This window comes from Gadus chalcogrammus, chromosome 13, assembly GCF_026213295.1.
Source record: "Gadus chalcogrammus isolate NIFS_2021 chromosome 13, NIFS_Gcha_1.0, whole genome shotgun sequence".
NCBI classification, from domain to species: domain Eukaryota; kingdom Metazoa; phylum Chordata; class Actinopteri; order Gadiformes; family Gadidae; genus Gadus; species Gadus chalcogrammus.
Window position 1 is genome coordinate 11,285,814 of NC_079424.1, and position 16,500 is coordinate 11,302,313.

General features: G+C 44.1%; 2 protein-coding genes across 2 annotated transcripts in view; both read right to left on the bottom strand.

Moving 5' to 3' along the window:
- Positions 1 to 59: 59 nt before the first annotated feature.
- Positions 60 to 5,573, bottom strand: LOC130402618 (globoside alpha-1,3-N-acetylgalactosaminyltransferase 1-like). The gene is made up of 3 exons (XM_056606850.1): positions 5,077 to 5,573; positions 4,221 to 4,283; positions 60 to 3,899 (listed from the first exon to the last, which is right to left on the bottom strand). Exons 1-3 carry the CDS (start codon positions 5,108 to 5,110, stop codon positions 2,944 to 2,946), a joined length of 1,053 nt encoding a protein of 350 aa, XP_056462825.1. The 5' UTR covers positions 5,111 to 5,573; the 3' UTR covers positions 60 to 2,943.
- A 239-nt stretch (positions 5,574 to 5,812) lies between these two features.
- pcsk1 (proprotein convertase subtilisin/kexin type 1) overlaps positions 5,813 to 16,500 on the bottom strand; it is a 17,297-nt gene continuing 6,609 nt past the window's right edge. Inside the window, exons 4-14 of the mRNA XM_056606846.1 lie at positions 16,483 to 16,500; positions 14,621 to 14,697; positions 13,872 to 13,960; positions 13,250 to 13,422; positions 12,578 to 12,790; positions 11,931 to 12,031; positions 11,287 to 11,520; positions 9,790 to 9,947; positions 9,102 to 9,235; positions 8,528 to 8,689; positions 5,813 to 8,149 (exon numbers count right to left, since the gene is read on the bottom strand). The exon at positions 16,483 to 16,500 is cut by the window's right edge and continues 129 nt beyond it. Coding sequence (XP_056462821.1) covers positions 7,724 to 8,149; positions 8,528 to 8,689; positions 9,102 to 9,235; positions 9,790 to 9,947; positions 11,287 to 11,520; positions 11,931 to 12,031; positions 12,578 to 12,790; positions 13,250 to 13,422; positions 13,872 to 13,960; positions 14,621 to 14,697; positions 16,483 to 16,500 — 1,785 coding nt within the window. The 3' untranslated portion in view covers positions 5,813 to 7,723. The remainder of the gene's footprint in view (positions 8,150 to 8,527; positions 8,690 to 9,101; positions 9,236 to 9,789; positions 9,948 to 11,286; positions 11,521 to 11,930; positions 12,032 to 12,577; positions 12,791 to 13,249; positions 13,423 to 13,871; positions 13,961 to 14,620; positions 14,698 to 16,482) is intronic.

Here is a 16,500-nt window from a genome sequence, read left to right on the forward strand (position 1 = left end):
AGTTGCCCCTCCTTAGGCCAACATCCCCCCCCCCTTACACATACACACACACACACACACACAAATTAACAGATTAAGTGCAGATTTTTTTATTAATACAAGCTCAATCAAAGCAGCAAATATCATACATCCAGTAAGGGGGCGAACAGTAAAATATAATGCTCACAATCAGTTGAGGCAAAGACTAAATACTCACATTCAGTTGACTCAGCTACCTGAGTCTCTCCAAAGTCTCCTCTTCCTACGTATCCAGACTTCGTCTGAACTGAATTAAACTAAAAATGTTTTCCTTATTAATCCGCTTTGATTAAGTATTTTAGAGGAGTAAGGTTTTATTCATATGCCAACTGCATTCGGTCTCTTCTAAAGACCTGTCTGTTTTATATAATACATATTTTATGCAAAGCAGGCTCTGGTGTTTTATGGTTATCAATCACTAAATCAATTTAAAAAATGGTGGTATTCCTTAGATTAACTGAAGGGTTAGTTTGGCAATCAATCCATACAATTGTTTTAATTTTCTTCTTATTAAGCTGGAACATTCTCCATTCTCCATTTTTAACATTCTTATGAATAGACGACTTGAAACCTCCTTCTCATCTGTGCTCATGTCAGCTGTGGTACTTTGTTTCCCCACTGATCTAATTTAATCTTGAACAGAGTCATCATCTCATTCATTGTGTTGGTATCATGTGAGGCTCCTCTGCTGTTTTGTCCTGTCTTTTTTTGTGTTGTATACCTCTTGCGCCTGTCTTGTGTTTTAGCAATAATCCCCTTTATTGATATAATTCCCCAAATCGTGGCGATGCCCACAGGTTGGACTAGTTCAACCACCCCTGTCTAGAATGCCCGATGCATAGGTTTTAAATCCTTATAGTATTATAATGGTGCTACTTGTTAGAATAAATTGTCTATTCATTATACTTATGAAGGATAACTTTCCTAGGGTTCTTATTATACATGCATGGGGGTGGCTTGCTGCATAATTATTTCTAAATGTTTATTCTCAAATGCAAAATAAAATAAATCATTTTGTGTTTTGTTTTTCTTGGCTATGGACGGTTGGCTCCCTAGGCTTCATCCTACACAGCGTATGCCCGGGGCCGGCTCTGTGTCACAACAATCACAATCACAGATGGAAAACGGACACCTACTTCATTTTTACATTAATGTTGATTTGCCAATTAAAGTTCTGTCTTTTCAGGCTTGTGTGTACAGGGGCCCCTGGGTCAAGGGTCAAGCCCTACTGACAGCTAAAAACAGTTTGAGAAAGACTGTTTAGAACCCATCTTTTCTTCAATCTCTTCAGTATATGGTCATCCTCCTACCTTGCATATCCTTTGGCAGCATAGAAGTTGATCATTAACAAATGTGTTACTTAGCCCGGTTCCCATTTTGGTGCTAATCAACATCGCATGTTCACACTGTGATTATTCGCAGATACAGAAATGCCTGCTGCTCTTTACTGCGTGATATGCCTCCTGAAACACCTCTGAAATTCATGTTTATTGCAGCATTGAGTGAGAAGTTTGGCCCTCTTTTAAAGGGGCTGGGTGCCATATATTCTTTCGTTTTTTGCTCCAGCAACCTATTGGCTTTTCTTTGATAACCTTAATAATGTGAGGTTATGTTGAGCTCAAAGGTCATTCCTTGCCATGCAGGTGAACATCCTTTACTTATTTTTGGTCCGTTTTTGGCTGAGGATACTGCAACAAGAGTATATTGATATTTGATGTAGGGTTTTCTTATGGGATTAGTCAGGAGTTAGTGAGTTTGTCAGGAGCCCTGACAATTATATCATTCGGTAGCAGTATCAGGCCAACATATATCAGGTGTGTCTGCCTACACAAACAGACCCATGTAAGTACACACATTTAAACTGTTTAAACACTCAAAATTACTACTAAGATATATTTGTACCTGGACCTAATGTTAGACCTCCTAAGTAAATGAAAGCTACACGAATAACCACTTCTTCATGAAGTCTTTTAATGTATATCCAACTTATATGGGTGGTTGCAAAAAATGCACACAGCTTCAAGTTCAAGCTATAAAAGTAATAACCGGTGAGCCCATTATGCATGTATCCACGTGGCAATCTGGCCCAGACGAAAGGCTCTACTGGCATGGGAAAGAAACATCTGCTGTACTGTTATCCTCCCATTTACACAAGCAGACAAAGAGAGAAAGTCACGTAGAGTGTTTATGTGTGTGAGAAGCTGCAGGGTGGGTATTCAAAAGGTACCAAGTTAAAATCCTTATTAGTTTCTCTCCCTCGCTCTCCAAATTTGTACAAATGCAGCATTCCCAGTGAAGATTATTATGGTACAGCAACAGGGGCATGTTTATTAAAGCATCCACAACACCCCCTGTTCCCCCTCCCCTCATCTGCTATTTAAAGACCTTGAAAAACAGCAGCTTTTCCAGTTAATGATTCACCACTATGTAGGGAAAGTGTGCACTTACGCTGTTGACTCTTATCACTGCTGCCTGCAAAGCTGAGGGTAGGTTATCTCTATAGCTGACCTTAATGGGGCGGAGGCATGTCATTTTTCCTCTTTGTCTGCTAGAGAAAAGATGGCCATTGTGCAGAAATGCTATTCTATTAATTGAGAGCAGATTGCACATTTCCGCTCAGCATGCTTGTGGCTTAAACAGGCTTACAAGATGGGGTCTAGTATGGAGGTTGCTTGCCTTGTCAAAAGGTTTTTATTAGGTATTTAATAAATGCTAAGCATACATTTGGGTTTCCCTTGTAAAGTATAAAACACAGCTATTGTATTGTGCTCCGGTTTAGATTGTTCCAATTTTTAATTCATTTTAATAAAAGTTAAATTGCTAAAATGAAACCTTTAGGCCTTTGCATGTCTCTTCAGTGGTGTCTCCAACCTTAACTCCAAGCCGGGGCTAGCCAGCAGGCTGCCCTGTCTTTGACCCATCCCTTCAGCATCTGCGTTCTTCTCTCTTCCTCTCATCCAGAGCCTCGCATTGTCTCCCCAGGGAGATGAGCCGCTGCACGGGCACGTCCGCCGACAGCGCAGAGTCCCACCAGCTGTACTCCGGGGACAGGACGCACGTGGGCCTGTGGTCGATCAGGTAGCGGTTGAGGTAGCTCTCCTCCATGCCCCTGGCCATGAACCCCTTCTCCTGGTCCTCCAGGATGAGCAGGGAGCAGGCCCGGGCCAGGCGGAACACCTCGGCCACCCGCCCCCCGTACAGCTCCGAGGTGTAGTAGAAGTCTCCCTCGTCTTCGTCCACGCACGCCGCAGAGCTCTCCTCTATCTCGTAGGGGAAGGCGTGCCGGGGCATCCCGTACAGCTCGGGGTGCAGGGTGGCCACCAGCTCCGACAGGATCTCCTCTCTCACCGGCGCCGTGAACTCCTGGTCGACGTCGGCGCAGAAGACGTACGCCACCGCGTCACCGACCTCGTCTTTGATGGCGGCGGCGATCAGGTCCATGCGGCGACGGGCCAACCGGTCCCAGCCGGGCATCTCCGCCACGGGGATCACCTTCAGGTCCCTCCCCGGGGCCAGCTTGATGGGGGGCTCCAGGGAGCGGGGATTATCGCAAAGCACGTAGTACGTGACCCCCCGGCCCGGGAGGAAGTTCACCTCGGCCGACAGGAGGAAGCGGCGAAGGTGCAGGCCGTAAGCGCCCACGGCTAGCACGAGGAGGCCCACGCGGACCTCCCGCTGGGAGAATTTCGCCCTGTGATTTGCTGACTCGCTGCTCTCCCCCCACACCAAAGGGGCTCCCCAGGGGGTCTCCAGGAGAGGCTGATGTCCTAATGAGGTGCCCGTGTCTGGAGTGTCTGCTTCCCCCTCGACGGGCTCCAGGCCTAGGATAGGAGGATGACCGCCGTTGACAAGGACTGTGGCCTTGGACCTTTGGAAAAGGTCTAAAAGGGGTGCAGATATATTGTCATTAGAAAACTTTCTCAAATATTCACCATATAATCACTGCAAGATTATTAACGGGCGGCCAATTTATTCAGCTGGTATCAATAACATTGTTTGCAGAGCATATGTCCACGGCATATTGTAGTCATGTGTTTGATTCATGTTTTGATGGATGTTCTGAACATGATGAACAGGTCACCAGGAGGTTAATAAACATTGTCTTCTGTACTTAGAGTTGTGTCAGAATTTGTGTACTCTAAGATGTGCTATATGCAGGTCAAAGTCCTACCCTGCACCAAATGGTTGTGCAGCACACTCACATATCAGAAGAGACAATAGGAGGCTGTACAGGACCATCCGTGCTTTGCTCACCCTTACTGGCCCTATTGGACACACATCAGGAAACATTCACATTCCCGAACACACGTGCACAAACATAAGCACACATGCCAGTAGATTGCGGTTGATGACACAAATAAGTAAAATACATATTGAAAATGGTGGTAGGATCTGCATGTACAAATTCGGCTATAATTGTCAACAGTGTAAAGGAGGTGTGTGTAGTGTAGTTGAGTTAATCTATGTAGCCCTTTATCACAATTGCACGAACTTCACCGCCCTCATTGGACTGCATCACCTGAACAAAAAATCCTTTAATTTGTAAACCAATTAGAGGTACCGCACTTAAGTGCTCCGTGGGTAGACATACGCTAATTATTAACGAGATACATGAATAATTAATTTCGAAAGGTCAAAATAAGGTATACGACACACACACGCGCGCGCGCGCACGCACGCACGCGCACGCACACACACACACACACACACCACACACACACACACACACACACACACACACACACACACACACACACACACACACACACACACACACACACACACACACACACACACACACACAGCATCGAAGCCTAATAAAGTACACAACTTGATAACGGCCCAATCAAATTATGCCGATGCGTCAAGTTTTCCACCCGCCATATTCGACTGAAAGACAACCCCCATTTCCTCTCTCTTCTCCACTGAAAGCATCGTTAAGGCCAAAGTAAACTATCTAATGAACACCGATCATCCCAGACGATATATCAATAGAGTAGGCTACAAAAACCCGTAGAGAGAAAGGGGAAAGAGGCGGAGCGACCGTAGCCTACTGACCTGAGCGACATTTGCTAAACATGAAGAGTGCCATCCTCTGACGTGTAGGCCCGGTCGGTTCCCGAAGTCACACTTCAGCCCCTCAGCACAACTCTTCTCCGTTTCTTCTCCCTTTCTTTTTTATGGATTTACTTTGAACGTTAACATAAGTAACTCCGCACCGTCTTCCGCTTGAAGACGCGCAACAATCCTTTCTGCTGGAGCATCGCCTCTAGACCATTGCACCAGATGTAGGGAATATGTGCAAATGGGATCAGTTAGGCAAGCTGAGGAAAAAACAAAAACTAACGGAAAATGTCCTGTTGCGCTGCTTCTGTAGCGCTATCGATAGTAGAACTAAGTATATCAGTCCATCTGTCTAACAAGGCGCAGACGACATCAAAGTCAGAAGTAAGGTGGCTATGTATAGCAGAAAAGACATTCAAAGAGTACACCACTTTGGTACTTTAATGGGATATTCACATTCTAGGGAGAAAAACACGATTGGCATGCTTCTTCCTCTATTGTGCATTTACCATGTTTTCCACTAGGGGAGTGTATTTCACTTGAAAATTAATCATTTTTCCCTCAGATTCATTTGTATGTGTTTATGTTTTTCGATGAAAGTAGGAATGTTGGATCCTACTCCTATAGCTGGTTGAATATTTTTAATGGTTGAATACATTTCAAAAATGATTAGCCAAGAGATATCATTTCAAAACAGCAACCAAAAACTCAATACCACTCAAGAGTTCACTTTGCGGTTTATTACAATAAATTATTTTTTGTACATCCATACATACATTGCAACGTTTGTCTTGAATAAACAAATTTGGACAGAAGCATTGATTCAAACTCATAAACAGCACCGGCTACTCTAAGGGATGGTTAAATTACAAGGCAAAATGTAAACAATTTTTTCCAAACATCTTCATGTTCACCTTGTTGGCGCAGGGCAAGAGAAACAAGTCACCAGGAAGGCAAGTCCCAAACCATTACCAAAACTGTTGTTAAATCGAAATCTAAATGCAAATCAGCAATATAATTGGTAGGCCTACTCTGCATACAGGCTTCATCACTTCACAAGAAAACACTTTGATTGTAATATGAATGAATGAATTGCTATACAACCATTAAAAGAAATAGGTGAGGTCATCACAGCATCATTAAGGCGATATGAGAAGATCAAAGTGCTTGAAGGTGTCAATGCAGAGCCCCATACTAGCACATTGCTGGTCACTTCCACACAACTCTGATAGGTTTTTACTTTATAATACCAAATAAATAAATATCAGAGAGTGGACTTGTGCATGTTAATGCTAAGGTTTTGAATTGGTGGCATTGTTTAGCTTGTATGTGAGCAAATATCATATTTTGCATGGTCACCAAAATTGACCGAAGCCTTTTGACAAACTAATGTTTGGCAGTGTTTATTAGTATCAATGAGTGCTATTCATAATCTCGACACACATTAACTTGAGAACACTACACTTATATAACGTAAAATAAACTGAGCGAGGGTTCATATGTTTGTATATATATTTTACTCTCATAAACTATTTGGAATCTCTAGAAAAATATTTATTTGAATGCAGCATTGTACTCATACAAAATAAATAAGATTGCACAAGAAGTAGGAGAGTCCTTTCAGTAGTGGTGGACTGAGAAACCTTCCGACTGGTTCTTTCCAACTCATTAGCAGAACACCCAATGACCAATGGTTTTCAAAACGTAATCGAGTGTCATAGTATGTTGGTGCAACGGACGTGTCATACCTGCATGCTCTTCTAGTTTCTAAACATTCATAAATATAGATTATTCAATACTCCGGAGAAGACAGAACACGTTAAAATCCCTTTATTCGCCTCCCCTGAGATTATTAAGTAAATTAAATGAAAGTAAATGAGTAAATGAAAAAATGTGTTGTTTGCAATTTACAATTTGGTTTGGAAATAACTATCATTCATGACCCAAACCGTGTGATGTGAGCATTATACAATATAGTTAGGGTTTGTTTGGCAGTATGACATCACCCATGAATTAAACCTCATGATTATTTGCGTTTCGAGGGAGATGTTTTATAATTTAAAGTGTCCTCAAAAACAAATTACAATCATGGCCTTATGGTAAAAACTAAATGATCCCTATGATTGACAAGAAACCTGGATCCTAAAGATGACGTGCTTTCCCCCTCGACTGTGAAGGTAAGAGAGACCGGGCCTCTGAGCCACATCCCCCTCCTCTATCAGAAGATCAGTTTGTGTTTTAGCTATCTGGTATCGAAAGTATATTTGGAGCAGAAGTTGTAATCGTTGAGGTATACTTAGAGAACATAATATATATATATGATTCAAATCACATAAGGAGAACTGAAGTGTATGAAACCTTGCTTGGCATGCCTGGATTTGCAATAATAGTATATCAGAAATACAGCTTTGAGGAAATGATATGAACTGAAAGAATACACCCCCTTTGCTTCCTTTAAGCTCCTCTTACTACCCTATTACATTATTCGCTCTCCTCCCCTCTCGTTCTCCCTTACCCTTTTCTTCACGTACATTCATCACTAACTTCCTCTCTGTCTTATCCTCTCCTCTCTCTGTCTCCCCTGTCCTCCCTGCCTCTCCTCTCCTCTCCCCCCCTTCTCTCCCCTACCTTGCTAAGTTCTTCACTGGCTATCATCGGAGATCATGTCCAGCATGGCCTGCAGCAAGCGGTCATCCCTATGCCTGTACGGCTTGGAGCTGTAGAACCGGTCGCTGTAGTCACTGTAGAGGCTGTCCTCTCTGCCCTGGTACTTGTTGATCCTGTCCAGGGCCTGGTACAGCTGCTGTGGTGGTAGACGGGTGGCTGGTGCTGCTGGCAGGACATTGTCAGGACGCTGTTGCTGCTGCTGCTGCTTCCTGGCTTGAGAGTGGGGCTGGGAGGCTGGGCTCTGCCGGTTGAAGGCCGTCTGTAGGAGACGCAGCAGGGCCAGGGTGGGGGAGTAAGCGGAGGACGCTGTGTCCCTGGAGGACTCGTTTTGGACCTGCGCGGCCACTGCAGAGGCGGGAGCATCTGGGGCCTCCTGTGGAGGGTGGGCCTGAGTGGGCTCCTGAATGACACACGCAACGCAGACAGGATGAGTTTATGATGGACGATGACGATGATGAGTTTATTGGTCTCTAATTGAGAACCTGATTCATGTTCCTCAACTGATCATTCGTGGATCTCTTTCAAGGGAATATTGTCATTCTTGATGACATATTTCTATCAAATAGTATGTTGTAAAAAGTATATGATAATAATAATAATTGGTGAGGGGTTGATCAGAAGCTCTCAAGCTGGTTTGTAACAAAAAATATTTATTTGCCATTATTTGTTTTAGGAAGTTTTAGGTAGAATTTATTTATTCTAATCTTTCATCCGTTACATTTTATTGGGGTCTATCGCAAAGGAGATTGAGTGAGTTAACCCTAACCCTAACCCTCACCTCCATCATGGTGTCCATGTGCTCCACCCCGCGCCGGTCGTTCTGCACGGCGTTGTAGGGCACGTACACCCTGGGCGTCTTCATGTGCTCGGGCTTCTCCGACGTCCCGTGGAGGATCAGCTTCCAGCTCAGGATCCGACCCTCGTTCTCCATACGGCCGGACTGTAAGAGAGGGCAGATGGATGGCGAGTTCAGCAGCAGCAATCAAAGAAAGCCATGCAACGCCACAGCTGAGAAGCCGGTTCAACAGCGACCCTGAGCCGATTGGCCCCTTCAATAATAGTAATAAGGTAGGCCTTCTTCAAAACACAACCCTTGGCACCTATTGCGCTCCTAACCGCCCCCCTGAAGGAGGGATCCCTCTTCTGGGTTCCTTCTCAATTCCTTGGATTTTGGGGGACTTTTCCATCAACTCATTAGGGATTAGGTTTAAGAGGTGTTGTATCATGTGGCCTATGACGCACTCTCAGACTGTAAATGGGATCAAGGGTCTTTACGCAGAAAATGTACTTGACTGGACTTGATGACACATGGCCACTGATGGACGGCTGTGGTGAGCAGGGGCGTAACTCACAGTGTCCGTGATCTTCAGGGTCCAGGTTCCTGCAGGGTCTTCTCCCCAGGTGTGGACGGACATGAAGTCCCAGTTCCGGAAGCCGTTGGAGGATGTGTCTCTTTCTCTCTCCGCTAGAAGCACGGTGGTAGTGCCTGAGGGGACAAACACATGTTAAAATGCATGAAAAACACACGCACACGCACACGCACACGCACGCGCACGCACACGCACACGCACACGCACACGTACACGTACACGTACACGTACACGTACACACACACACACACACACACACACACACACACACACACACACACACACACACACACACACTATCATTACTAGTTCACTGGAGAGGCAATGATTCAATGTGGCAGTTATGCGGAAGGCATGAACATGTGCATGCATGAATGTATGATGAATATGTGGTTCGGGAACAGTTTGCCAGAGGAACTGAGAGCATCAAAATCTGCCAAGAAGTTGTTTATTTAACAAAATCTTGAAACATACCACACACATTCTAATCACTTAATATGCAACCTTAGTATAATTCTATCTCTTAACTGTATCCGAGTTTTACTGTTCACTGATCGAACACATGCTGCGTTGTTTGGCTCATCGTTTTGCGGCATTGCAGTTCTAGCGCTCTATGAACAGAGGTTGATGGATGGATGGATTGAAGTGCACGTGCGCGTCCTCCTCTGACCTGACGGCGAGGTGAGGGTGATGTGCAGGTCCCCCCTCCTTGTGTACTCGATGCTGGCCTCCACCTGCACGTGTTCCAGGGAGTGGACCGCGTTGGGCTGCCCGCCACAGGCCTTGGTGGGGATCTCTATTGTGATCTCCCCCGCCGCTTTCAGAGCCCTGTGGGGGATATTAAAATAGCAAAGGCATGGTGAGCGCCATGACAACCGTCCCACGTCATCATCATCGTGCCGTGACGCGCGCTGCTCGGTATCCTCCCGGAGCAGACTCTGCAGCTCGTTGCTGTACTGACCTTGTGCATTAAAAAAAACAGTTTTTTGAGAAGATATACCAAAATCGATAGCTTGATTAAAGTAAAAGCAGGATTTTATCCTCTCACATTTGTACTTGCACGACACACTTTTATACTGTTTCAGACGATTCTGTGACGTGAGCATTTTGTGTCAGAAAGATCCATTCATAACCATATCTTCATTTAAAATCTCTCCAGCATAGCAAGCAGTAGCAAATGTGCACTTTCTGTTCTGTGCAGCCGTTCACTTAATAATATAAGGTCGTAAATGAATCCCTCTCTCCTCAGCTTGTATAAGGGGTTGAGAAGTGGGTAATATTACTAAATGAAACAAAAAATGTAAATCCTCAGGATTAAATTGAAATAGAGCAAAGTGAATTGACAGTAGAAGGTATCACTTTGACAGAATCTCATAATCCAAATACACCAAAAAAATATATAATAGTATCACTTTAGTTTGGCTGTTCACTTATTCGTATTGCTGAATGCAGTAACTGTACTTTCAAAAGCAATGAGGCTAAGCCTCCCTGCATGTGTTTATTAATCCCTAAAGGATCGCAATGCAACATCTGGTGAAAAAAGAGAACAGAGGGATAAACTGGCTTTCCTTGGACAACGTTTGATCCTAGTTGGCTGCAGTTAACTTTTAACGATCTTTAGGGTCATCCTTAAGGTGAATGAACACATGGGCTGTTTCGTTATTCTCATCAGTTCATTCATCGGCTGCCCAGGGCTTATTATTTTTCTCTTGTCATAGATGCACATGAAAACAGATGTGCCATCGGTAACAACAATGATTATGTTGCTTTGATTTATTCGGGGCTAGAACGTTTGAACATTACTGTATATAAATAGCCCTCTCTCTCCGTCTTCAATAAACACAATGTGGCTGTTGGACGACATACTACTAGGTTATCCCCACAAAGACATATGCTTTTTGTAGTATTCTTAATTTATCAAACGCTGATTATTTTCAGGGTGCATCAATCTTAAATTGATTTAAAACAATTTGCTTGCTTTATCTGACAAGAATAACTAATAATAGTATTAATTTATTAAGTATTAATTTATGAACCATATATTTGAATGTCTGAAGCATCAAGCAGTAAATGTGGAATTTCTTCTAGATAAATCATGATCCGACTCGTCGCCGCAGCCCACATGGCTGACGACGTCGACCCCAGCGTGGGAAGGTCTGACGTGTACCTGGGCTGGAAGGAGTCGTCTCTGACGATGCACTGCTTCTTCTCAGGGACGTGTTTCCAGGTGGCCGGGTCGGCTAGGTCCACCAGGGCCTTTGCGTTGAGGAGGCCGAAGCCAAAGCGACTGTTAACCATTAGCCCCGCGCCGTTCCTCTTCCAGCCCGGGTTGTTGGCCAGGGGGTCAAACTCTGAGGTCCACACCACAATGTGCTGCAGGTCCCTCCAGGTCAGCTCCGGGCTGGAGGGGAGAGAGACAGATCATGTCAAATTTGGGGACAAATAAAACAGAACGATCACTCAAGCAGACGTTTTGTGTCTTTTCAGCCAAGTACCCTATTCACCAGCATACAACATTTTGGGCAGGGAAAAAACATTAACATTCGATTTAGCCTACCTCATTTGATGAAGGTGGTATTAAGATTCAACTCATTTGATTCAGGTGGAATTAGTGTTCATTGTTGAACCTACATTTTTTCATAACCAATACTATAAAACAAAAATGAAGTTGTTTAAATAATCATAAAACCCTCTGAAACCCTTCAAATTACCCCTAGGTGTACACATACAACATTTTAGGAAAACGGATCGGTCTAACAATGAATCACTGTAGATGCTTAGAGTTTAGTTTAATGCTTCTGCGGTACATACTTTTGTTCCAGTGCCAGGGCAAATATCCCAGCAGCCAGTGGGGCAGACGCAGAGGTTCCAGTATGAGTCTCAGTGCACTCATTATGTAAATCAGCACTCGTCTGTCAGCAAACAAAAACAGTACAGCAAAGTTAATAAAACAGCATTTAAATTAAATATATCAACACTTAATTTGGCCAGTGGAAGAAAACACGCAAAATTAATGTCCACAATTTGCTATCAAACATTTTTTATATCAACAGAACAAGCAAGGTCACGTTGTCATCATAGGAAAGATAAAAAGTAAAATAAATGTAATAGATACAACTTCCTAAAATCCACACAAAGAAACAAGCAACCATGAAGGGGAGCACGAGGCATTTTGCCCCAGAAATTGCCCTCAAAATTGGAATGATGGGGGCTTTGAAATTCCCCAGTAAGAGAATTAACTCTATTTAACTCTGAATTTGTAAAGCAGGTCAAGATTTTCCTAATCATTGGAGTCCTTAAACATTGGTCTGTTATGCTACACATAAAAAATAAGGTATTTCCTTACATTTGCTACAATTGCCATGGAAACTAATAAAAAAATGTCCCCAACGCGTATTAACTCGATGCTAACGGCACACGCATTGAGCATGACCAACAACAAGGCGTGATAGACTCACGATGCGCTGGTCGGTGTAGTCCCCGCTGCTGTAGGCAGTGGCCAGGGTGGAGGAGCACTTCTCTGCGTACCAGGGGGACAGGCCTTGCTGGGAGGCACTGCTGATAGAGATGGTGTAGATGCTATCGGTGTAGCCGTCACAGTCACAGTTATCTCCTTGCCGACCGCCGTTGCCCGACGCCCACACGAAGATGGAGCCCTTCCCCCCGCGGCCCTGAGTAGCAGAGAGGAGGGTGGGAGGAGGGGGGAAGGTGGAAGTGTAGGAGGGAAGAGGGAGGAAGGAGGAAGGAGGAAGGAAAAGGGAGGAGATAAAGCGTTCAATAAATGTTTTGGTAGAAACGACTTCATTCAATATGTTATCGTTATCGTAATAAGAAAGATTTAATATGTTTTCGTCATCAACTAGTCAGTTCGTCAATGTCAAAAGTAAAAGTTCACTTAAAAACCTGATAGCATATTCAGATGAACTCTATAAGGTACAATATGCATCATCGTGTAATCATTATGGAAACTTCTGGACAGTTTTGAACAAATTTGCACAGAGCAAGTAGGTGTCCCTCTGTTTGAGTGTTTAACTAAACCCTGTATGTTGTGTATACTATCAGACTATTAGACCTTCCAACTCTGACTGAACGTGAACCCAGGCTGCAGTAGTACTGTTCGTGTCGGCTACCTTCAGTATGCCGTACTCAAAGGCCTTCTGCGCCAGACGGCCGGGCCCCTCCACGGTCTTGCCGTCGTCGTTGGGTCCCCAGCTGGCGCTGTAGATGTCCACGTGGTCCGGGTTGAACCCGATGGAGCTGGCCTCGATGGCGTCCGTCACGATCCCATCCAGCATGCGGATCCCTGGGTGGGAGAGACAGACACACTCTTTACAGCCCCAACTGTTTTCCACTCATTTCATCTCTACTAAACACAATGAGTATAATATAAAAATAGGTGTTGCCCAAAAGCGGAACAAATTGTATTTAGCCTTAATTGCCCATTTGTTATTAGAGGGGGGCGGCATTTATATTCAGTCTATTTTGGGAGCATAATTAAGCTGGTGATTACGGGGCATTGAGTGCCAGATGGCCACTCTGACCCTTCAAATGTCATGTTCCTCGCGTGGAAAACATGTTTTTTCCTTGCTCAGATTGCGTTTATGCAGTATATCTGAGTGAGAAATCAGGGGTCCCTCAGGGTCACCCCCACAATACTTTTGAGCAGTACTCAGTGTGCGTCTGCTTTCACAGCAACCAAACAAACAAACAACACTATAAATCAACATCTTTCAAAATAAAAGTTGACCTTACCTCCAACTTTGGAGTTGTACGCAACTCCAACACCACATTTATTGTTGTCTGCCTGCATGGCAATCTCCCCAGCGCATCGCGTGCCGTGCCTTGGAACGAGGAACATCATAAAGAATTGGCCTCGCGTTTGGTTCAACATGTGCTTCAACTGTATGCTATTGTTCCATGGCGGCCATGTTTGATAACATAGTTTATCATTGTGTATCTGTTAATGTCGGAGTGCAAGCTCCACTAAAATTTATTTTGTGTTCATGTTTGAACCCTCCTGTTTCCATTGTATCGTTTTTCCCTTCTTCCTTATTCAAACATTCACTCTCTTGACTTCACGTGTGTCAACGTTGTTTGTGCTGAATGCAAATAAAGGTTGAGTGGTCACGTAATTACGCAGCTGAGAAAACTAGCCTCAATTGCATCTGGCGTAGTATGAGTCATCAAATAATATTGTGGGGGTCGATTTGACTAAATCTATTGTCTATTATTTTAAATCTCCTAGTTGTCTCTACATTTTCTTGATTTCACTGTTAATCTTTCGATTGCCATTTAAAAGCATACCTTGAAACTAGAAAGTATTACAATCAACAGATTATGTGATTAACTTTTTTTTAACAGAAGGACTTTTAACACTTTCACTGTCCTTATAAAGAGTCAATAATAAAGGGTCTCTGTGGATCTGTGGACCTCTATAGATGACCCTAACACTTCCATATGGCTGGTTCTCATAGAATGGATCTCCATCGACGTAGACTCACTTGTTCTCGTTGGTGGAGTCGTAGCGTGGGAACGGGTCCGGGTCGTTGTCGTTGAAGTCGTAGCTGGCTGCTGCGTCCTATTGGTCAACACATAACATATGGTCCTATTGGTCAACACATAACATAGGGTCCTATTGGTCAACACATAACATAGGGTCCTATTGGTCACACATAACATATGGTCCTATTGGTCACACATATCATAGTGTCCTATTGGTCAACACATATGCAATGTTGGGAGGGGTCGCGTGTGTTCCTGGACAGGGCCAAACTGCCGCCAGTGCATTAATACCAGGTGAGAGAGATGTTAAGATGGCGTACAGAAGGAGAGCTCCATCTGACTGACCCGTTTTCCACCTGAAGCTAGTCTGGTCGAATTCCTAGAATGTATACATAATTCATATTTTTTTCGTCACTCCAAATAAATTGTAGCCCTGGGGAACCAGATGAAACTGTGAGATCATGTTTTATTTGCTCTAGCATGTGCATCCGGCACGACTTCACGCTCAGGCAGATATCAAGCAGACCTGGCCTGGGTCAGCCCTAGCCGTTCATCTAATATGAGACAGGCTTAATACGATGACTAAACAGAGGAGCACCATTGAGGCCTTTCCAAAACAGCCAAGATGGTTACCGCTGCTGATGTGACACATGTTTCATTGCTCTGATTAGTTGTAGGTCTAGCCAGTTCCGTCCAGAGGAGTTTTGGTCTGCGCTTATGATAACGTCCCTTAGAAAAGGATAATGAACTCAGAGGATTCAGGCATGCAATTGCCTATTGGTCTGGATAAACTGGTCGCATGAAATAAAAGTTCTGTAACGTTGTATGCTATACTGTATATATTATACCGTATTTATGTATTTGTCTCTCATTAGTTAGTTTTTTTATCTGCATTTTCCGTCCAATTTGGCTGCTGTCACACATGAATTTCACTTAGGGGATTAATAAAAAGATAATTTATTTTAACAATCAAAAATCCACCGGGAATAGCACCAATTAGGTGTGTCCGACGTCATCTTTTTACATCACTTCCGCTGCATCATGCAAATGGGTTCTAAAAATAAATGTGGTTGTTTAGGATTAGCATTCTGCACGGCTGAGAAGCATTTAATTAATTGGTGTTAATTGGAGCGTTTCTTTAATCATGCCGCCCTGTTGTAATCAATCTTTTCCTTCTCTCTCTCTCTATCTCTCTCTTTATCTATATATCTTTATTTATATAGATGTGTATATATCTTTATATATCTATATAGATGGCCGTCTCTAAATCTATCTCTCTCTTTATCATTCTCCTCTCTCTCTCTCTCTCTCTCTCTCTCTCTCTCTCTCCCTCTCTCTCCTCTCCCTCTCTCCTCTCTCTTCTCTCTCTCCTCTCTCTCTCTCTCTCTCTCTCTCTCTCTCTCTATATCTCTCTCCCTCTCTCTCTCTCTCTCTCTCTCTCTCTCTCTCTCTCTCTCTCCTCTCTCTCTCTCTCTCTCTCTCCCTCTCTCTCTCTCTCTCTTCTCTCTCTCTCTCCTCTCTCTCTCTCTCTCTCTCTCTATCTATCCCACCTCTCTCCATCTCTCTCTATCTTTCTCCTCTCACTCTCTCTCTCTCTCTCTCTCTCTCTCTCTCTCTCTCTCTCTCTCTCTCTCTCTCTCTCTCTCTCTCTCTCTCTCTCTTCCCACTCTCTCCTCTCTCGCTCTCTCTCTCTCTCTCTCTCTGTCATATCCGGCTTGTTTAAGGTGTCATTGGCACCGTCGGGTTGGCGTTGCTATGACATCGGTAAGGGGGGAGGGGGGGATGGGGCAGGGTCTGTGCTGGGGGGTGGGTTAGGAGGGGAAGACGTGGGAGCCGTCTCCATGGAAACGGGCGGTCTTACGTAGTTGGGGTGGATGTC

Coding starts and splice junctions, on each gene's coding strand:
- LOC130402618 (XM_056606850.1), bottom strand. CDS start 5,110: ATGGCACTCTTCATGTTTAGCAAATGTCGCTCAG. Junction 4,284..5,076: donor GTTTAGCAAATGTCGCTCAG/GTCAGTAGGCTA, acceptor TGTGTCCAATAG/GGCCAGTAAGGGTGAGCAAA. Junction 3,900..4,220: donor CCTATTGTCTCTTCTGATAT/GTGAGTGTGCTG, acceptor CACCCCTTTTAG/ACCTTTTCCAAAGGTCCAAG.